Source organism: Lissotriton vulgaris, chromosome 6 (assembly GCF_964263255.1).
Source record: "Lissotriton vulgaris chromosome 6, aLisVul1.2, whole genome shotgun sequence".
Lineage (NCBI taxonomy): Eukaryota > Metazoa > Chordata > Amphibia > Caudata > Salamandridae > Lissotriton > Lissotriton vulgaris.
This window is the reverse complement of record NC_141694.1, coordinates 1,105,181,832-1,105,204,720: the sequence shown is the minus strand read 5'-3', so window position 1 is coordinate 1,105,204,720 and position 22,889 is coordinate 1,105,181,832. Positions and strand designations below refer to the sequence as shown.

Here is a 22,889-nt window from a genome sequence, read left to right as displayed (position 1 = left end):
CATTACCAATGCATTCATTACCCACAGAGAAGCAGTGTCGGGGCTTTAGGTATGGCGGTATGCGTGGGCAGTAAAGGGGTTGGTTTGACACTGCAGCTCTAAGTTCCATAGAGTGTTAATGGGCCGCTCCACAAGCAGCCTAGGTCTGCTCCTGAAGTCATCTGCTGTAGGAAGGCCTAAACAAGCATTTGCAATGCAATAGGTCTCGCATTAGGAAAGTGTGAGCTATTGGTATTGTAAATGACATTGGTTTTAATATGTGTTGGCTTTTAAAATATATAAATTATTAGCATCGTTATTCACAAAGCAAATAGTTTACACTTTCTTAATGCGAGTCCTATTGCCTATGGCAATGCTTGTTGGTAGCAAGCAAGGACAGTGCTGTTGTGGTGCTGACTGATGATGTGGTTGGGCTGAGTGATGTGGTGTAGTATTATAGTGATCTGGTAGTGTATTAGAGTGAGGTGGTGGTGTCCCAGAGTGATGTGGTGATGTTCCCATGGTGGTGTCCCCAAGTGATGTGGTGGTGTCCCCAAGTGATGTGGTGGTGTGCCTGAGTGATTTGGTGGTGTCCCGGAGTGATGTGGTGGTGTCCCCGAGTGATGTGGTGGTGTTCCTGAGTGTTGGAGGGTGGAGTTGGAGTTGGAGGGTGGAGTTAGAGTTGGAGGGTGGAGTTGGAGTTGGAGGGTGGAGTTGGAGGGTGGAGTTAGATTTGGAGGGTGGAGTTAGAGTTGGAGGGTGGAGTTGGAGGGTGGAGTTAGAGTTGGAGGGTGGAGTTGGAGTTGGAGGGTGGATTTGGATTTGGAGGGTGGATTTGGAGTTGGAGGGTGGAGTTGGAGGGTGTATTTGGAGGGTGTATTTGGAGGGTGGAGTTGAAGGGTGGAGTTGGAGGGTGAAGTTGGAGTTGGAGGGTGGATTTGGAGGGTGGAGTCAGAGTTGGAGGGTGGATTTGGAGGGAGGAGTCGGAGGTTGGAGTTGGAGGGTGGAGTTGGAGGGTGGATTTTGAGGGTGTATTTGGAGGGTGGAGTTGGAGGTTGGAGTTGGAGGGTGGAGTTGGAGGGTGGAGTTGGGGGGTGGAGTTGGAGGGTGAAGTTGGAGGGTGAAGTTAGAGTTGGAGGGTGAATTTGGAGTTGGAGGGTGGATTTGGAGTTGGAGGGTGGATTTGTAGTTGGAGGGTGGAGTTGGAGGGTGTAGTTGGAGGGTGTATTTGGAGGGTGGAGTTGAAGGGTGGAGTTGGAGGGTGGAGTTGGAGGGTGGATTTGGAGGGTGGAGTCGGAGTTGGAGGGTGGATTTGGAGGGAGGAGTTGGAGGTTGGAGTTGGAGGGTGTAGTTGGAGGGTGTATTTTGAGGGTGTATTTGGAGGGTGGAGTTGGAGGGTGGAGTTGGAGGGTGGATTTGGAGGGTGGAGGGTGGATTTGGAGGCAGGTGTTGGAGTGTGGAGTTGGAGGGTGGAGTTGGGGGGTGGAGTTGGATGGTGAAGTTGGAGGGTGGAGTTGGAGTTGAAGGGTGGATTTGGAGTTGGAGGGTGGATTTGGAGTTGGAGGGTGGATTTGGAGTTGGAGGGTGGATTTGGGGTTGGAGGGTGGATTTATATAGTGTTTACTACTCTTGGTCGATCTGTTGAATTCATTTACACCGAGTAGCACGCTACTCTGGAACCCGGGTTTACTGCTTAATATAGTTGTTATTAAATATTGCTTGCTATTTGGGGTTAGTTATGTGCTCCCAAGAAAATCATACTATACATTTGCTCCAGTTTTATTGTGGTAGATTAGCTTAAAAGCGCACGCTCTGGCATCCACAACATTTTCCCCTGAGGCCCCAGCTCAGGTGTGTTTTGCCCTCATACTCAACCCTCTAAAAGGGCCCCAGGTGGTCAATGGAGCTGGAATGGCATCAGATACTGGAAACAATTGACACCCTCTAAAAAACACAATAAAGTCTTGAAAACAAATAAAGTCTGTCGATGCTTTGAATTCACTTTTGAGCAAGTTCTAGAGGTTTTTTTTTATCACCTGTAGCCTGAGAGATATAGCGGGGCTCGGTCTCTGGGGCTTGTTTGGGGCTGGAGTGCGGGACGTGGTGAATGGGGGCCTTACCCCACCCAGGTCTGTTAATTGTTTAACATATTCATGCTGTTCCAATGCAATGACTCCGGGCCTCATTGAAGGCTTGGGAATCAAAGGGCTCGTGAGGGCAGCATCACCTCCTCAAAGGAATCCTTTCATATGGAAATTGGGTCAGTGGCAGATGGAAAGCAGCAGGAGAGAGTGCCAAAAGGAGCTGGGGAGCAGGTCCTATGGGGAGGGGCACTGGCCGCACCGGAGTGGCTGGGAGACTGGCATGAATGGGGTCTGAGCCGTGGGGCGCATGCATTGGTGCCGTGTAATTAGCGCCTTCTGTGCTGCGAGGCTCTGGAGCACTATTAGAGGCGTTCGTAATTGAGTCTGGGCGATCTAGGCAAAGAGAGAGACAGTGAGAGATAGAGAGAGAGGGGAGCTGAGGTTAAAGAGAGAGAAGGAAAGAAGGACGGAGAGCGAAAGGAGAGAGAGAAAAAGAGAGGGAATGAGAGTAAGAAAAGGAGAGAGACGAGGATATTGTAAAGAGAATGCGGGGTGAAAGAGGGGGAGAGGAAGTATGATAGAAAAAGAGAGAACGCAGGATTGACAGGGGGCTTGTGGTACAGTCAGGAGTTCAAAGTAAAGATTTTAAAAGGAATACATACACATGCACGAGGCATGAAGGCTGGGGAGCAGGGGATCATATGAATTAATCTAATTGGCTAAAGAGAAGATGTAAAAAAAAATAAGTTAAAAGGGAGAAAGCAAGAAGGAATAAAAGTGGATTAAAAGGGCTGCAATTTCAATTAGCATGCAATGCAAAAATAGAAGAAAAGGTGTAACAAAAAGAAGGTAAAAGAAAGAAACAATAAGCATACAAATAAAGTAGACAAATTAATGCAAAATGATTAGGAATTAAAAGTGGACAAAAGAGGGAATTAATGAGATGATGAAGGGGAGAGCGAATAAAGGTGGAATGCAAGCAGCCTATGAAATGAGATTCCGATAAAAGATGACTGTGGTAATGAATTAACTGTTGGATAAAAGATAGAACTAAAAAAACAGTCATGTGTTTTCTCTTGTACTTGTAAAATGTGCGCACTCGCTGACATCAGCTCTCTGTGAAAAGGATCATTTTCCACCTCTGCACAAACCGGAAAGAGTGACTCAGAATCCCCCATTTTGAGGCTGACAAAGGAGCCTGTATGATCGTAGACGGCAATCTATGGACATCAAACCAAGTTGCCGTGAATTGCTTTTGAAGGACAGGCAGCGCTGGGAGGAGGGCTGATTCTGCGGAGCGCGTGAAGTGGCAGAGAGGGGCGGGGTAGAGCATTCCTTTGAAGTCTGAAGCTCTCAGCATTGCTGTGGCGGGTCTGATGCGATGATGCGAGGCGGCTGTGGGGGGAGCAAATGGCAAACGCGTGCACGGGAACATGCACTGTGAGTAATCCGCCTGCCAAAGCCCTTGGTCAAGAGTTTGTTTCAACTGCTATAAACTTGCCTATTAATCCCTGCGGGATATAATAGGCGAGCCCTAAAAAGGGCGATAGCAACAAGGAAAAACTCCCTCAGACTTAAAGCCCGGGAAGAGCTCAGGGAAGCATGCCGTAGTAATCATCAGTAGTCATTCCTTAAAGATAATGAGGAACCTTTGATTGATTCCACCCTATATCTGGTACAAATGGGCCACTTTCTTTGGAAGGCGGGTTACTCTGCTAGCAACAAGAAAGAAAACAACAGAGTGTATACTCTCCAAGTATTGCCACTCATTAGAAGAGGTGATTGTGGCTATTAAAGCCAGGTCTATTGGAAAAGCCCCAGGTTCAGATAGGGTGACCCTAGACCTATTCAAGAGCAATTTAGACCTAAGGGCCTCCACGGTAGCCAACATCCTTAGAGCAGCCAGTTCTTCGACCAAGATTCCTTCTTGGCCTAACTCGCAAATTTTTCTGATCTTTAGGAAAGGCAACCAAGAGGATCCAATTTGTTACTGCCCAATATCCCTCCAGGACTCTACCTTGAAGGTACTTGGTCATTACTCTCCTACCTGGAGGCCTCGGCGGAGGAGATCAGCACTTTCTCAGATATCCAGTATGAGTTCAGGAGGAGGTGGGCATTGAAAGTCAATGCCTTAACCTTTACCTTTTACTGAGGAAGTATACACTTGGGCCTTATAAATCTGTCCAATGCCTCGATTGCGTATCCCACTCTAACCTGTGGGGCATTATGGAAGACGTGAGCATTGACGTATTATCAATATCATGAGGGAAACGTATTGACTCAAGCGCTGCAGTAAGGTTCGGGCAAGGGGGGAGTGTGTTGAGATGTTCAGGGTGCTTAGGGACGTCAGGCAAGGGTGTGTCCTCGCCCCTTTTCTATTTTCCCTCTATATCAATCACTTGGAGAGGGAGTTAATATTAAGGTGTGGGGATATGCCCCAAATCGGAAAGCGCCCTATACCAGCCCTTCTGTATGCTGACGATGCTGTCATCATGCAACACCTGTAGCACTGCAGCGTCTTCGGCATACCTGTGCATCCTTTATGGAGGGGCTTAATATGATGATTAACACCACCAAATCCTTTGTAATGTCTGTGGCTATAGGGTGGGTCTGACACCAGATTTTATGCTTCAGGCTACTCCTGTCAAACATGTGGCTAATTAGGGCTAGCTTTTAATTGTAGCAGATCCTAGCAACCACAGCTAGAAAACAGAAACAGGTCACTTACCCATATGTTGTCCATTTACTTTGCAAAATGTGTCAGTTTAGCAACTTACTGAGAGGGGTCTGTGTTGTAAATAGAAAGTCCATGAGCCAGGTATACAAAACAGGATATGTTGTTTTGAGCTTAGTTCCATGTTAGGTTCATTATAAGAGAGTAGATAGATGGAATAGAAACACCACCAGGAGCAGCCTCCCTGCCGCTCAGCCTGCCTGCCATCAACTGCCACTCCACACACAAGCCAGGCACCAAACATGCCATGATGTCACCATGGATTCTATCACTCACACTAGCTGAGCAACAGGGAAGTCACAGCCAGAGTAAGGAAAGACCCAAGTCAAATATAAAAGTCTGGGGAACACATGCGGTTTTGCCCCTACAGGCCACAGAAAACAAATTCATACATCGCCTACTGGCCCTAACACTGTCCACTGCCTCTTACATCAGCCACAGGGAGTTAGGGTTTTACACCTTGAGGACATCTCAAGGACACGTCCAGTGCTGTTTTGGTGAAGGGGCCTGGGTCAATCAGGCCCTATCCCTAAACAGAATACTAATTGAGGCTTGTCTGTCCCTTTCACGGTCCCTAGAAATTCCCTGGTTGAGTGGCATCTAGGACAGTGGCGGCAGCTCTGGGTTAACGGGGTTAGTCTGAAGACCCTTCAGGCTCCTTTCCCATGATGCCCAAAAACACTTAGGCATATATGCTACTCATTCTTCGGAGGAAGTGAGATGGACAAAGGTGTGTGCACTTTCCTCTGCTGGCTGTTATATGCAGCTAAGCTGACTCAGGAACATCCAACCATTCCTGTTGTATGATGCTCCGCACTTCCAGCACTTTATAGTGCTCAGGTTACGTCTTAACCTACTTCATAGACTGGTTACCTTTCCCCAGTACAATGGCTGGCCGCAAAACCTCCTGCCTTGCCCATGGGGTCGGAAGTCAGCACAGAACACTTTACATGTCATATTTTTTATGCTTTTTATTCCTATTATAGGTCTTTGGTTTTGAAACCGATATTAATCAAGTACTCTCTGCGACATTGCACAGAAGCTCTGCACTTTCTACAATCCCTGAGCTCAGGGGAGATCAGCTTTACTGTATATACCCTTCTGAAGCTGGGCTAAAGGCAAGGAAATCGCTCACCACTTTGTGCACTTTGACTTCAGATTAATTTTAGCTTTGCTCTCTTTGTAGCCCAGACACTTTTATATTATTGCCCTGATGTACTATATTTAATATATTTTTAGGACTGCCATGGAATATGAGGCAACACATCACGTGACCTCTTTGGCCCCCGTGGCCCGATCTTTTTCTTAGAAGCCATATGCAGATCTTCAAATTCAATGTCGTCATCTGACCTGTGCCAGGAGGTTTTGCTTAATCCGCACCCTTATTTTATTTCTAACCAGATTTGAGGGAGACCCTGTCACAAATGGAGTATTTAATTTACCACACCCAGAAAATACCAATTCCCAGGATATTCCCAGTGTGGTAAATAGGTTTATTCACTGGATTCCTACCTCAAAGGTGGATTTGAATGAGAAATTGGCGTGTTCCATGCTAAATTCCTTATTTGTGAAAATATTCAGAGTTTTTTCTTCTGGTAAATTGTGGGGGCTGCAGTGTTTGCCTCACAATTGATAGTTCTGAACCCTGCACACACTGGAGTTTGATCAGGTATAGGAAGTTAGCCAAATGCTGACAACAGGGCAAACGGAAGATCCCTAGTCCTGTTAGCCTTTGCCGGTACCCCTTCGTCTTGTATGTTGGATATCTACATACAGCAGCCAGCCTTTGCCAGCTCTTCCTCATGCGTATTATATTGTTTTCTATTTTTCTATTCTCAATAGAGGGTAGATCTGTTTTGCCTGCGTATTTTATTTGTATGTAATTTTGTAAATGTGTGTTTATCTGCTCAGTGGCCTTCTTGCTGCGCATGTATCAAGTTTTGACTTTCCCAGCTAGGTGAAAATGTGCGAAATAAACAGAGGTCTATATATCATTTCAAAGATATTTATTTCGGCAGTGTGCCATAAAAGAGAACAGTGATATATAAAAACAGTGCAAATAGATGACAGTAACAATTAATTATAGCAAAGATAGTTTCAGCAAATTTTACCACAGACACATTTGATCAGAATTCATAAATATTGAGCACAATTAATATTTGTTAAAAATAATAAATACATTTCATATAACAGTTTAAGAACATATAAAAAGAGCAATATGTGGCCATGGGCTGCTAATCCAGGCTTAAGTTCGAGCGATTAGGAGCCTACGCTTATGCCACATGGCAGCCAAGAATTTTGAAAAGGCAAATACAATCGGACCAGTTGTGTTGGCTTTTAATATTCTAAATGCCTGCATGCATTGTCGAAAGCCTAGGTTATTACATAGAGGAACAAGCTAGTAGTTCCTAGCCTTGAGATACCCCGGGCAAAAAATCAACATGTGAAGCTCGTTTTCGGTATCACAGTTGCATGCTGGGCAATTTTTCGGGGCAGATGGTGACCACCTGCTGGTAAAAGCTCGCAGTGGTAAAACCCCATGCCTTCACTGGACATATTATTTCTTTGCTAAAAGAGGATAAATGTCATCAAGGAATTGCTCAAACAAATAAAAATCTTCGTCCAGCAAGAAAGAGGCTGTTGTAGAGCCGGATTGGGGGTTGCATAATACAGCATTAAGTCTATCAGCACGAAATATGTTCGTAAGCTGGGTGCGTGACAACTTTTTGCAACCCCGCTTTGGGTCAGACCATAAATCAACGATTTCTAACCTTATCAATTCTTTTCTTATATAAGCCAGCCAGGAAATATTCCCTGAACCTGTAAAGGTCAGTATTTCCTTGAGTTCTCTGTAATGTGACAGCTCTGGAGTTGCCCAGAGCCTGCGCCAAAATCTCAGGGGTTTTAGCGCTAGCTCTTCATCAATCGGTCTGATTCCCAGGTCAAGCCTTAGGGGAAGGAGTGGGGTACTAGACGGTAATACTAACAGCCCTCTCAGAAATTAGTTTTCGGTCCTGATGATGTCGGACCTGTTACAGTAGCCCCAAAGTTCGCCCCCATACAAAATGGCGCCCCTGGCTTGTGCTTTGTATACCTCCAATGGTGGTCTCACAGGTTAAATTGTGGACTTATTAGATAATTTAAGAATTCCGCACGAGAGTTGCGCCAGCTTTAATTGTGACTTAATCTGCTGGGGGCCCCAAGTCAAGTTTTCATTAATTGTGACCCCCGGGTGGTCAAAAGTACTTACCCTTTCTAATATCATTGCCCCTAAACTTGGGTTTGGCCGTGTAGGTCTCGGGGGATTGAAGATCATGAATTTTGTTTTCGAAGAGTTGATCTCCAAGCCATGAATAGTGCAGAATTCCTGAAAACCATCCAGTATTGGCTGTACTCCCATTGGGGATTTAGAAAGTAAAAGGGTGTCGTCAGCGAACATAATTGCAGGGACCCTGTTGCCTGCCAACTTTGGCGCATCGTTGTGCAGGACTCTATTAAGATGCATGATTACCCCTTTGATGTAGAGGCAGAACAGGGTCGGTGCAAGCACACAGCCATACCTTACCCCCCTGTCAACGGGGAATCTAGATAAGAGTGTACCGTTTTTCCCACATCTGACTTGTCCAAAGTTGGCCTCATGTAGCCTCATCAGAACAGACAGCAGGTGGATGGGAATACTGAGCTCGAGAAGAACTGCCCAGCGTTTTCCCCGGGGAACAAGGTCTAAGGCAGAGCGAAGGTCAATGAATACCATGTAGAGGCTACCACCCTCGATTCCCAGTTTTCCAGAACAAAAGTTGTTAACAAAAAATTTGGTCCACAGTGGAGGTATTCTTCCTAAACCCTGCCTGGTAGGGACTAAGGATTTCAGACTTCTCTATCCAGTCCTGCAACCGGTCCAGAATGAGTCTTGAAAAGATCTGCTGGGGGACATCAATGAGGCTGATGGGCTTGTAGTTGGATGTGAGCAGAGGAAAGCCCTTTTAAAATATAGGCACTATCTCTGCACCCAGCCAAGTACAGGGAACCCTCATGCCTCTCAGGATCGCATTGAACAATGTCTGAAGATATGGACCCCAGATTTCCGTTTCCTGCTTAAAGAGATCCCCCGGGAGTTTGTCCAAACCTGGGGATTTACCTGAGGCATGTTTGGAGATGGCATTACAAACTTCTGGCACCGTAAACTCAATCACCTCAGGGTGCATAGATAATGCAGACAGGGCGACTAGGTCCTTGGTGTCATCAGTATATCCCTCAGTAGAGTATAGGGCCCGATAATGAGCTTCCCAGGCTTCTGGCGCTATGTTCGATTCTATTGCTGCTTTCGGCTCGCTGCTGCCATTGTTAATTAGTAGTCAAAATTTGCGGGAATCTTTGGTTGCAAGCGCCAGAGATAAGTTGTACCACTTTTCGTGATCCCACTCTTCCTCGCACCGCAGTTGGTGAACCATTTATAGTGTGCCCTCCTAGTTTTAATTGCAGTTCTATTATTTTCTTTTATAGCCTGCAATAGCTCTTTTTTGGCCTTCCTATATGCTGGGTTGTGGTATACACCTGTTACAACGCATTTGTTACAACGCACTACCATTACAACGCGACTTTTACAACGCATACCATTACAACGCATTGCGCTGGGGGGCGCTCTAGGATAGGGAATAAGTATAATTTACTATCCAACACCTTCCCTAGGGTCCACGGGGACTGGAGTTAGAATAGTAAATTATACTTACCACTATCCAGCACCTAAAAGCGCTATGCGTTGTAATGGTATGCGTTGTAATGGTCGCGTTGTAACGGTAGGTAGTTGTAATAGTATGCGGAGTAACATGGTACATCCCTGGGTTGTACCATGAGTGGTGGGGCACCCTTTTTACCCCCCCCCCCCGGCCACCCGAGGACTGAGTAACTCGGCTAAATTTGACAGTAAGAGCTCATGAAGGACCTCCAGCTTAGTTAGATATTCATGAGATGGTGGTTGGTTGTTTAGCGCTGCAACCTCACTAAACAAGGGAATTATTGAACTGTAGAGTTTCCCTAGTTGTTCCGGATCTTCCACTAATTTATGCCAACTAACTCTGCGCCTGTCATTAGAAATTGTAAGATTACCATTATTGGCGTCAGGAGCTGGGAGACCATTCCTGCTACTATAGGGTAGACCCAGTTCTAAAATAAGGGCGTTATGATCACTGCCTGCTCTTATGGTGACATTCAAATCAATGACTAGTGGCCATAGCGTTGTCTCAGCCAAGATATAATCAAGAAGAATCATTTGTCCTGGTTTGTTATAGGTACATTTGGCTGGGATGTCGGAGGGAGTTCGGCCGTTACAGGCACGTAAGGAGTGATTTAGAGTAAGTGCCATAATTTGTATAGTTAGCGGCGACCATGCCTTGGAAAGGGGCGCCTGAGTCACAGGTATAGACCAATGATCATCCTCTGCAGTTTGGGCTTCATCGTTTAGGCCCTTGAGAGGTTTAAAATGTCAGTTCAGATCACAGCCCACCAGGAGGTGAGTACCTCTCGAGATTGTTGGAATAAAGAGGGATAAATCCTCAATAGTGCCGGACTCGCTAGCTGGGCTTACAGGGCGGGAATAGATATTAATCAACGCAAGTTTGAATGCATTAGGCCAAGTAAGAACTACACATTGGATATCTTTCGAATGGGTGTTTAGAGATTTAGCAGTGCAGCCAAGGAGGGTGCTGACCCAGATGGTAAGACCCCCGGACGGGCGGCCCTTCCTTCCCCAGACGGCAGGGACATAGAACGTAGCAAATCCTGTCCGATGTTGCTCAGTTCGGGCCCACGTCTTCTGAAAGAGGCACACATCGCTTTTGTCCACAAAGGAGCCATTCGGGGCAAGTCAATTTGTTGGGCAACCCTCCCAGATTCCACAATAGAATGTTAAATGAATCAGGCCCAGGGCCCCCATCCTTGTCCTTAAGTAGAGCCACACTTCCTACCTTGGTCTGGGTCACTGTGTGTACTGGGGACGGCAGTGAGTTATCAACCACGACTACAGAGTTTATGGGCTCACTGCTTCTACCAGTGGAAAGTAGGCTAATGCTATGGAAGAATGGTGTTGATATATTCGCCCTACTTCTTCCCCCCATTCTGGCCCCACTTGAACTACCTCTTTTCCTTTCTGTTACGTTTCCACCCACTTCACTCTCTGCCATGTCTAAATCATTGACTTCCCCATTAGTGCCCCCCAATGTACACCGCCGTCAATCCACCAGGTCCAGGCCACTATATATATTATATAAACACAGTGCCACTGGACCTGGAGGATCTCTGGGTCCACCCTGGCTAATTCCATCCGCTTTTGGGCGCCCTACAAAGTTTCAGGATTGCTCAGAACCTTTGCTAGTGCGAAGTTGACACGGGGGATAAAAGTATGGCAGGGGGAGCGACTGAATAGCTGCCACAGAACGGGACTGGCCCCAATGGCAGATGTGGAACACTGTCCATTTGTCTCTAAAATTGATCACAACACAATCACCTATTATGTCCTTTCCCTTTGACCCACCCATGACACCCTGGGAACAAATAAGATTTCGCTAGTTACAGATGGCGGCAGTGGTCTGTTTTTATTAAGCCAGTCTGTGACTTTATTCTTAAGTGAAGTATGTGTCTCCTCACTCACATTCTTCAACTCAGGAACCCGGGCTAAAACCACCACATACGGACTAGATTCAGGTGGTAGGTTAATTTGTATGGGCCTTAAGTTACTGATGCGTTGTTGCTGTGTGAGTATATTAGGATCATTACGTGGTATACGTTTATGTCGCAAATTTGAGTCTGGGCCAGAATTGGAAACAGCCTCAACTTGCCCTGCCGTATCCACTACCACACTCCCAGGCTGGAGCGACTGGCCTACCTAAGCCCACCGCATTAAGATCTGGTACAACTGGCTTAGCTGGACCCACAATATTTAAACTATTTGTAATAACAGGTGGGTACTTATCGTCAGCCGTTGTTAATTTGGCTACAGCCCCTACAGTCTGGTTGAGAGCATTTTTTAAAGATGATAAGTTAGCTTCAATAGCAGCCACTCTGTGAGTGAGGGGCAATAGGAGATCAAAGAAAATGGCCCCCAGTTTATCCCAGAAGGTATTGTTCACAAAGGGCGCTAGAACCATTGGCATGTCGGTAGCCACGGGTTCTGCAACAAATGTCAATGGCTCAGTCTCTTCGTGAGGTTCCAGGGACTTCCGCTCAACCTCATCCAACCTTCTTTTCTTTGGTTTGCTGGGGCAGTTTTTCTTTGAATAGCCTGCATCCCGTTTTTTTTTAATGGCTCCTGGCATCTGTGATGGAAGATCTTTCCTACTCGTTAGAGGGGCAGTCATCGACCTTGTTTTGGGGCAAGATATCTCAGCTGATGCCCTTGTCTCAGTTGCAGGGTCTGTCAGTTCATTTATTGGTGTATCACCTGCCCTGAGGGGGGGAGGAATTACCGCATGGTACGTCCTGTGCAGGTAAACTAACCAGCGTGTATCCACCCACCGTCTGACTAGAGTGTGCGAGCGCATCCAGTGATAGCCGTCGTTCAGTTACTGCTATCTCTTGCGCAAGCACATTCGAGGCTCTCGTAAAAAAGTAGTCCAGTGTTCCCATCATACCCCCACTTTTCGTGCCCGACTTATCCTTGGTAGCACCAGACGCCATCTCTGATGGGTAGAAAGTTTAGGCCCTCGGTTGAAAAGCTTGAATCTATGGTACGTGACTTACCAAACAGCGTTGGTCGTCCATCTCTGCGACCAAGTGTTAGAAAGTGGGCCCAGCCCGTCCTGCTCCGGCCTGCTCCAGCCTCGAACGGGCTCAAACGGGCCCGCCCTTGGCCCGGGCTTCGCCCGGCGTGCGTCCCGCGAAGCGGAGGGCGTTCCCAGTGATGTAGGCTATATGGCATCAGGGGGTGGAGCGCGGTGACGGTGGCTGCGGGGCTCCTGGTAGATAGAGTCCCGCTATGCTCCCTTCCTCCCTCAGCTGGGCGTTGATGCAGCTTCCAGGCACACAAACCGCTGCAAGCCGCTGCGCGGGGCAGGGGCCGCGAGCAATTTTCAGGCGGCGTCAGGGGGTGGAGGGCGGTGACAATGGCTGCGGGGCTGCTGGTAGATTTTGATGTATATCCAAACGTAGACTTCTGTCAAAAGGGGTGTTCATTTTTGTTTATCTTAATCCGCTGTGTTAATGTTTGTAAAGCAGGTACCTGCCAGTGTTGTTACATAGAGACGTTCACTATGGAATTCTCTTTGCAGGTTATTCAGGCTGTCTTCTTTGGGATATGCGTATTGACGGACCTTTCCAGCCTTTTGACCAAAGGGAGTGACAACCAGGAGCAGGAGAGGCAGCTGAAGAAGCTCATTTCCCTTCGTGACTGGATGATGTCCGTGTTGGCCTTCCCGGTTGGAGTTGTAAGTACAGTTTACTTCATCTGCAGTGCAGTCAGTACAAACCAGAACAGTATTTTGCGAACACACACATTTTAAAGACTACAAAATGTATTTCTTTTCCATATTATTCCCGCTGCATATTTTTAGGGTTTGCTGGACTCATGTTTGTCCAAAAATCATAATAAAAACCTGCAGATAATTACATCGAGAGGCTATTGGTCAACCCTCTTCATCCATTGGTCTGTTCAAGTGCCATTCACATGTTGCTTTCATACCCGTCATAACCCACAGAATGAGTAATTGGTCAGCCAGCTTCAACCACAGACTTTTTTCGCTGAGCGAAGCCATCTAGAAAGTAGCCGAATGTAGTGCTTAGGGCAGATACATCAATCAATGTTTTCATTTCATACCTTTTTTACATTTATTTTTGAAGTGGGTAATTTTGTGATGGGTTATTTATATTTACTCTTTTTGCAGACATATGAATGCCACTTTCAGACATTTTTATATGTAATTGTTTTTACCGTAACACACGTTTACACTTTAATTGGCTGTTTTGGGCTTTCTAGTTTGTATTTCACTTTGTATCTGACATCGGTATACACCTGTTACAACGCATTTGTTACAACGCACTACTGTTACAACGCGACTTTTACAACGCATACCATTACGCATTGCGCTGAGGGGCGCTCTAGGATAGGGAATAAGTATAATTTACTATCCAACACCTTCCCTAGGGTCCACGGGGACTGGAGTTAGAATAGTAAATTATACTTACCAGTATCCAGCACCTCAAAGCGCTATGCGTTGTAATGGTATGCGTTGTAATGGTCGCGTTGTAACAGTAGGTAGTTGTAATAGTATGCGTTGTAACATGGTACATCCCTGACATCATATGCAAACGACCAGAAAATTAATGTTAAGGAAAGTAGGTCATATTAAAGGCTGTCATTATATGTGGTGTTTTGGTACTCAAGGATGGCTGCTAGAAGTACAGTCCTTGCTTCAAGGAACTCAAAGGCCATGTGCCTAGAAGAAAGGAAATAAAAAGATCCAACAAGTTTGTTCCAGAGAGCTGGGGAGCCTCTGAGACTGAGGAACACGTTTTTTCTTGTCACCTTTAGGACCTGGGCGCACATCAAGGTCCCTCAGCAGGGCCAGTACCAAAAAGACGTTAGGCAAAGTCTTAAGGAGAATCTTGACCTTAAAGATCCCGGTCAACCTCTGGAAAAAGAGGAAGAGAAGAAGAACCCTCTCTGAGGACCCTGCTGGTAACAATGCAATGTTCTGGAGGCATTTGTTAAGTGGCTTCAGAAATGGGATGTAAGTCATCTCCATTGAAGACAGGGCACCAACCTTTTTTCCAGCTGCGTTATCTACGACTTTAAAGGAGATAGCATGTGAATAATCAACGATCTGGGAGAGCGCTTGACCAGTTCAGCCCCCTTTATGCCTATTCCAAAGCTTATCTATGAGCTGGTGGCTCAATGCACGTTATAGAGTTCAACTAGACTGCATAGTCTTATTTTTAATGAGTTTATCCAAATTTTCCTGAGATTCTGGCTTCAGGGTGAGGATCAGAGTCTGGAGCTGGGGCTGCGGCATCTGTGTTTTGATGATTCGACAAAGTCTCTGGTCATTCCATTATTGCTGGTTCCTAGGTGTCCATTTACCATACCAAGATCCAAGTGTAGGTCGGACATTGTGATGCTTATTCATAGGGCGGATGAGGAACCTTGTTGGTCAGAAGAACAAAGTAACATAAGTGATTGATGTGTGCATTTTACATTCCTAAAATGCCTTCACTCAGCAAGGTTGTGAAGGATAAGATGTTTCTCAGCCAGTGCAAGATTTGAAAGATACAAATGTTTTTGTTACCTACGGTTTCCGATGGCATTGCCTCATACATAACTTTTTGGAAGAGGGTTTCAACAATGTTAGGGGTCAAGTCACAAGAAGCTTAGAAGGTGGATACCACTTAATACAATCAATAGGCAGTCTTCACACAGAGCATTACTGCTAGGAGGACTGGCAGGACTACTTATCCGGCTCTAAAGGGGTGCAGGTATGCCTTATGGTGTCAGTTTGTTGACTTCCTGTACAAGTTGCCACAAGCGCAACAATGGACTGCGGTGCTTCTTCACAAGTTGGGGTTTTCAATGAACTTTCCAACGTCAAAACTCATGGCAACCAAAAAGAGTCCGTTTCTTGGCGTTGTAATGGACACTTCATTGATGCAGACATACCTATCGACAGGCACCAGCACATACCTTTTCCTTTATTTAAAAAGGATGTGTCTATGGAGTTTAGTGTGTACAGTTAACATTCCTTATGAGATAGATACATCATTCTGTTGTGGTACCTCAAGTGAGTATGAGGATGAGGATGAGGACTTAGTGGTTGCAAGATTAGGGATACGTTGCAGATCTTCTCTTATAGAAGTGGAATGTTTGACAGGATCCAGTGTGGTAACTGATGAATAACAGCCTGTTTAAGGGTCAGTACTTTGTTTCACCATGGTGTCATTTTCAGGTAGTGACAGGTTTCCTTGACAGGGCATGGAAATGGGCATAGCTGAAAGCTCTAGACATGAATTGATTTAGGGTAGAAGCAGAGGTACTTTTCCACAATATTTTGTTAGAGCTAATAGTGAGGAAATTGTCTTTGAAATGTTTTCTTCCACAAGTCTGATTTTGCCATGCAATACCACTTCCATGCGCTATGGAAAGCCTCTGAGAGACATCGGAGAAAGAACTATGCCCCAGAATCGAAATTAGCCTACAAATTATTGTTAAGGAATTATCAGGCACTCTGCAAAGTGGCATGAGCAGAGTTTGTGACTTCGATCATTACTAAAGCTCAGAATAATGCTAAAACTTTATTTAAACTTGTAAAAGAATTATCGGGTGCAAAGTGCTTGCCCAAATCTCCTGATTTCAGTACACCTCAATGCAATGAGCTTGCTGAATTTTTTCTCAATAAAGTTGAAGATATTTATGCTTCACTGAAGCAAGCCCAGCCTGCGGATAGCCAACAGAATACGTCTTCTTTAGATCAATCTACTATCAGTCCTATCTCTCAGGTTACTTTGCCCACTCGGCCAATAGTTTCGAACAATTTATTCACTTGGACACCCCTTGATATTAACTCCTTCAAGCTAATTTTAAATAGCTTGAAGTCTGGTTCCCCTAAGGACCCTGTCCCGCTTTCAGTGCTTCAGAAACTTGAAACGCCATCCCTCCTACGAATCATGGAGTTGCTTAATGCCTCCTTAATGGAAGCTAAGGTTCCACTCATGTGGAAACATGCAATGGTTCTTCCTCTTTTAAAAAAAGCGAACGCAGATCCGTTGCAACTATCTAATTTCCGCCCTATTTTCCTCCTCCCGGCTTTTTCAAAGGTGTTGGAAAAACATGTTAATATTCAATTGTCATCTTTTGTTAAATCACATGATTTCCTTCATAGCTCACAGTCAGGTTTTCGACTAGGCTTTTCTAAGGAGACTCCCTTAATAGGTGTCATGGAAATGATTCGTCAACATGTAGACAATGGCGATACCGTGGCACTCATACTTCTTGATTTGAGTGCTGAGTTCGACACGGTTTCTCATGTACTGCTCTTGCAAGCTCTTCAAACCTTGGGAGTGCCTGGGGTAGCACTCAATTGGCTAAAAGACTTTTTGGCGGATTGCGCTTTCCAAGTTTTTTCTCCTACTTCCAGCTCAAGAACTTAACCTTCACTCTATGGCGTTCCCCAGGGCTCTATTTTGAGCCCATTATTATTCAATGTCTATTTTAGGCCTTTGGCACTCATTGCGGAAAATGCGGGGCTCTCTCTTTTTTCTTACGCCAATGACACCCAGATTGTCCTCTCTCTATCAGCAGATAGATCAACCAACCCATCTTCCCTTCAAGTTGGGTTGAGCAGTATCGCAGATTGGATGCAAGCAAATATGCTTAAACTGAACTGAGAGAATACTGAGGTGCTGCTACTGGGCGGGGAAAAGAACTTATGGGGCTCCCTTCACTGGCCATCAGAGATGGGTGCTCTACCACTGCCCAGTCGGCAGGTTCGTAATCTGGGGGTCATACTTGAGGAATATCTCTCAATGAGGCAGAAAGCGGTGAAAGTTTCATCTACATGCTTTGCCATCCTTAAATGGCTCCGAAAAATCCTTTGGATGCTGCCTCTATCTACTCAACGCACTGTGGTCCATGCTCTTATTACATCTAGGCTGGACTATGGCAACATCTTATATCTTAGAGCCAATAAGAACGCGGTACGCAAGCTACAATTGGTCCAAAATGCGGCAGCTAGGTTGCTCTGTAGGATTCCCAAAAGTGCTTCAGTCTCAGGCATCCTTCGTGATTTACAATGGCTCAGAGTTCAGAACCGTATGAAGTTCAAAGCCTTGAGCTATATGTTCAGAATCAACTGTGGCAAAGCACCACAATACTTGAAGACTTTAGTCCAGCGCTATCTTCCTTCTCGTTTGTTACGCTCAGCCTCACAGGCTAATTTTGTTGTGCCAAGGATTAGACTGTCCTGGATGGGTGGCCGGTCATTTTCGTATCTTGGCCCTTGGTTGTGGAACTCCCTCCCGAGTACACCGGAATGAAACTAATTATGTGAACTATCGTAAGGGCCTCAAAACCTGGTTATTCAATTTATAAGGTCTTTTTCCTGTTTCTTGACCTTTCAGGCGGCTCCGGGAAAAGCTTGGGTAGCTGTGCGCCTAATAAGAATAAATTAATAATAACAATAACAATGTCAAGATGTTTGAGAAATGGGCTCTGATGGGAAGTGCTGGGAAGCTGTGGTGCTCTAGCATTGGACAATCCTGAGGAGCATCCACATTCATCCTGTTCATTTGACAGGGGACAGCAATGTCTGGCAGGAAATGGCCATCAGACGTCAAACATTTCAATAAACAGAGTCTGGATGCTCTTTTAAAATCTTTCGAGATATATATGTATCCTCTAGTGGACTTTTTTATTGTCCCGAAAGCAATGTTCCTGGTGTTTTGCTCCCTGGAGTTCCTAGAAGGGGTGCTACTGGAGATGCAATTGTTTGTCCCATGAATGTATGATCTGATACATTTCTTTACTCCTTGACCTGCCTTTCAGATGGTATTGAACAGGTTTGAAAAGTGGTGTATGTCAATAATTTTCGTAGATCCTCCCTGACCTGGAAAGATTTAATTGAAATTTGTTCTTGTTCTCAGCAAGAGAAGGTCGGGGAGACCAGCAGAATGTTTCTCTCTTCTATAGGAGAAATAAGGCAGTCTGTTATACCCAGATTAATACTGCATTCAGTTGCGTTGCTGACTGTTGAGGCGGATGGTTGAGGGGCATTGTCCTTCTGAAAAGGTGTTGATATCCCAGAGGGTGTCAGGAAAAATAATCCAAAACTTGTGTATACTTGAATATATAATTGCAGGTTGATGTGCTTTTGTAGGTGGAGTCAGAGGCCTCTTGATCCTCTTAGATCTTCAGTGTCCTAAGTTGTGGATTTTTCAGTAAACCTTTAAAAAAGAAGATCAGAAATGTTCAGCCATCAAAGCTTACACACCAGCCCTTTACATCTTATTTGTGGCACCCAGGTTACTCTTATGTGTTTGAGGTTACTGTAGTTTGCCAGTTTCTGTAGCATTTCTTTCTGTTTGGCCAGTGTCTTTTTTGCAAGTTTATTGCTTATTGAATTAGTTTGCACCAGAATTAAATAAACAGATACAACTGGAAGAATATCTCTGATTATATATATAATCATAATATTTTTATGCAAAAGGCATATGCCGAAGCCAAGACTGTGTTGCTTGGCAGTCAGTAGGCCATTCATCATCACGTAATATTTCTAAAGTTTAAAAGAGAAAACATTAAATGGAATGTTTAAAGAGACGACTGAAGGAATGTTCCTTCATGTCTATTAATATTTAAATCATGAAGCAGTAGCTTGCTTGAAAAGCTCACTGCTTGCCTTTTTGCAAGGGATCAACATTCCGTGTTTGACATGCTTTAGGCATCTTCTTAGAGTCAACCAACTGAATATTAAGTAAGTGAAGACTTTCTCAAGACCGTGGCAAATGGCAAGGGCACCAGAGTAGACGAGATGCCCTCTGAATTTATTAAGCTGTTAATTTCCAAGTTAATTTATTGTCTTTTTAAAATCTCTGCGTGCTGAAGGTATTCACTGGAATTCCTTAATTAAGAAATCGAACTTTATTTATTTATTAGCTTATTTCTTTATTTATTTTCTTTAATGTTTTGTACGGTGCCATTATATTCCCTCACAGCTGCTTGAGGGCATCTTTTCGAAGTTGAACAGAGATAACACACTATCAAGCAAATAAATGCTGGTGTTTTCTACTTTTTAAAGACAGTTTTGTTCAGTCGCTTGCTCCCTGTGGTTGGGACACTGGTCTATCCAACCATACCGGTTACTCGTAGTCAGAGAATACATTTTTGAGTCAACCCTAAATTACTTTCTTCAAACAACTGGGCCTCCTGTGTAAACGGTACAACCAATAGGGCTGGTAAATGTGCTGTAAGTTATTTACAAAAAACACAGTTGATGGACAGAATGCAGAACAATGTCTTACATTCACCCCAGTACAAAGATCTGGGCCTAAATCCATCGTTTTTTTGCACTCCACACCACCCTAGGTCAGACAATGGCTATATGCAAATCAGCCTTGACCCTGTGCCTCATGGGAACAGTCCAGCCCGAACTACCAAGCCATGTCTTTCCTAGGCGTGAGTCCCAGGCTGTCCCATCACCTGTGTTTTTTGCAATTTTCACCCCGAGTGGGCTGGGTTTGCCAAGACGTGAGTCCCAGGCACTCCACATCACTGGAGTCAAGCTATCCAGGCTGAAGAAGGCTGATAGCCAGAAACTGGTCCTTGGATGCTTGATTCCGGTCTAGGAAAGACATGGCTTGGTAGTTCGGGCTGGACTGTTTCCTTGAGGCACAGGGTCAAGGCTGATTTGCATATAGCCATTGTCTGACCTAGGGTGGTGTGAAGTGCAAAAAAACGATGGATTTAGGCCCAGATCTTTGTACTGGGGTGAATGTAAGAAATTGGTCTGCATTCTGTCCATCAACTGTGTTTTTTGCAATTTTCACCCCGAGTGGGCTGGGTATGCTCAGACGTGAGTCCCAGGCACTCCACATCACTGGAGTCAAGCTATCCAGGCTGAAGAAAGCTGATAGCCAGAAACCGATCCTTGAATGCTTGATTCCGGTCTAGGAAAGACATGGCTTGGTAGTTTGGGCTGGACTGTTCCCATGAGGCACAGGGTCAAGGCTGATTTGCATATAGCCATTGTCTGACCTAGGGTGGTGTGGAGTGCAAACAAACAATGGATTTAGGCCCAGATCTTTGTACTGGGGTGAATGTAAGACATTGTTCTGCATTCTGTCCATCAACTGTGTTTTTTGCAATTTTCACCCCGAGTGGGCTGGGTATGCTCAGACGTGAGTCCCAGGCTCTCCACATCACTGGAGTCAAGCTATCCAGGCTGAAGAAGGCTGATAGTCAGAAACCGGTCCTTGGATGCTTGATTCCGGTCTTGGAAAGACATGGCTTGGTAATTCGGGCTGGACTGTTCCCATGAGGCACAGGGTCAAGGCTGATTTGCATATAGCCATTGTCTGACCTAGGGTGGTGTGGAGTGCAAAAAAACGATGGCTTTAGGCCCAGATCTTTGTACTGGGGTGAATGTAAGACATTGTTCTGCATTCTGTCCATCAACTGTGTTTTTTGCAATTTTCACCCCGAGTGGGCTGGGTTTGCTCAGACGTGAGTCCCAGGCACTCCACATCACTGGAGTCAAGCTATCCAGGCTGAAGAAGGCTGATAGCCAGAAACCGTTCCTTGTATGCTTGATTCCGGTCTAGGAAAGACATGGCTTGGTAGTTCGGGCTGGACTGTTCCCTTGAGGCACAGGGTCATGGCTGATTTGCATATAGCCATTGTCTGACCTAGGGCGGTGTGGAGTGCAAAAAAACGATGGATTTAGGCCCAGATCTTTGTACTGGGGTGAATGTAAGACATTGTTCTGCATTCTGTCCATCAACTATGTCTTTTGCAATTTTCACCCCGAGTGGGCTGGGTATGCTCAGACGTGAGTCCAAGACACTCCACATCATTGGAGTCAAGCTATCCAGGCTGAAGAAGGCTGATAGCCAGAAACCGGTCCTTGGATGCTTGATTCCGGTCTAGGAAAGACATGGCTTGGTAGTTCGGGCTGGACTGTTCCCATGAGGCACAGGGTCAAGGCTGATTTGCATATAGCCATTTTCTGACCTAGGGTGGTGTGGAGTGCAAAAAAACGATGGATTTAGGCCCAGATCTTTGTACTGGGGTGAATGTAAGACATTGTTCTGCATTCTGTCCATCAACTGTGTTTTTTGCAATTTTCACCCCGAGTGGGCTGGGAATGCTCAGATGTGAGTCCCAGGCACTCCACATCACTGGAGTCAAGCTATCCAGGCTGAAGAAGGCTGATAGCCAGAAACCGGTCCTTGGATGCTTGATTCGGGTCTAGGAAAGACATGGCTTGGTAGTTCGGGCTGGACTGTTCCCATGAGGCACAGGGTCAAGGCTGATTTGCATATAGCCATTGTCTGACCTAGGGTGGTGTGGAGTGCAAAACAAATGATGGATTTAGGCCCAGATCTTTGTACTGGGGTGAATGTAAGACATTGTTCTGCATTCTGTCCATCAACTGTGTTTTTTGTAAGTTATTTACAGCATTTTTTATCTTCTGGGGTAGTATCGTGATGGGCTTCTCAGGCTGAACACTGGGCCAGGGCACCCGTTTTATGCCGGTTTCATGCGCCTGCAGCGTGTACGCTGAACTCATTGAAACTGATAGTTCTTTCATTTAGTGAGAGCCGGACTGGTGAACCAAAAATTCTGGAACCAGCCCCTCTTCCTTCGTCTCTTCAGGCGATCTTTCTTTCAAATCCATCCATTCTCTCTCTCTCCCTTACATCTCTCTCTTCTCTCTCTCGCTCGCTCTCTCCTTTCTTTCCCTCTACCCCCCTCTCCTTTCTCTCTCTCTCTCTCTCCTTTCTCTCTCTCTCTCCTTTCTCTTTCTCTCTCTCTCATTTCTCTCTCTCTCTCTCTTCTCTCTCTCTCTCTCTCCCCTGAGCAATCACAACGCTGCTATGCAGCATTGTGATTGGTTTTTAGCATCCTGGTTCAACACTCAACCAGGCAATTGGGCCCTGGACATGTTCTCCATGCAGGCGTAATGCAGTCTGCATGGAGAATGGGGAAAGTACGCATGACTAGTTTGGGCCGCCTGAGAGGGTTGGCCAAACACTCATTGCGCACTTAGGAGTGGGCAACCACTCCTCCCCTGCCCTGCTCCAAGATCAGAACAGCCCCGACCACCCACCTGCACACAAAGCAGCATAAAATGATAATAATGCAAAGTTATTATTATTTTATGTTTCTTCTTCGCAGTGCTTAAAAGCAGTGGGGCGATGCTTCTCCGCCATAGCCGAGGCGCCACCACTGTCTCTTTATACATTGCAGGTGCGTAAAAACAAGCTCTCGGCTCTGCATTGACCCAGAAGAGCCCATGATGATACAGCGCCATGCTTGCACAAGCAAAAAACTGGTTCCGGAGGAGGGTACATTCTTCCATACCATATGGCTGTGCCCTCGACTCGCTCCATACTGGGCA

The 22,889-nt window shown here is 45.6% G+C and overlaps 1 protein-coding gene across 1 annotated transcript in view; it reads left to right on the top strand.

Moving 5' to 3' along the window:
* Positions 1 to 22,889, top strand: part of AIG1 (androgen induced 1) — a 1,923,620-nt gene that overhangs the window by 483,309 nt on the left and 1,417,422 nt on the right. The window contains exon 2 of the mRNA XM_086925350.1: positions 13,059 to 13,214. Coding sequence (XP_086781476.1) covers positions 13,059 to 13,214 — 156 coding nt within the window. The remainder of the gene's footprint in view (positions 1 to 13,058; positions 13,215 to 22,889) is intronic.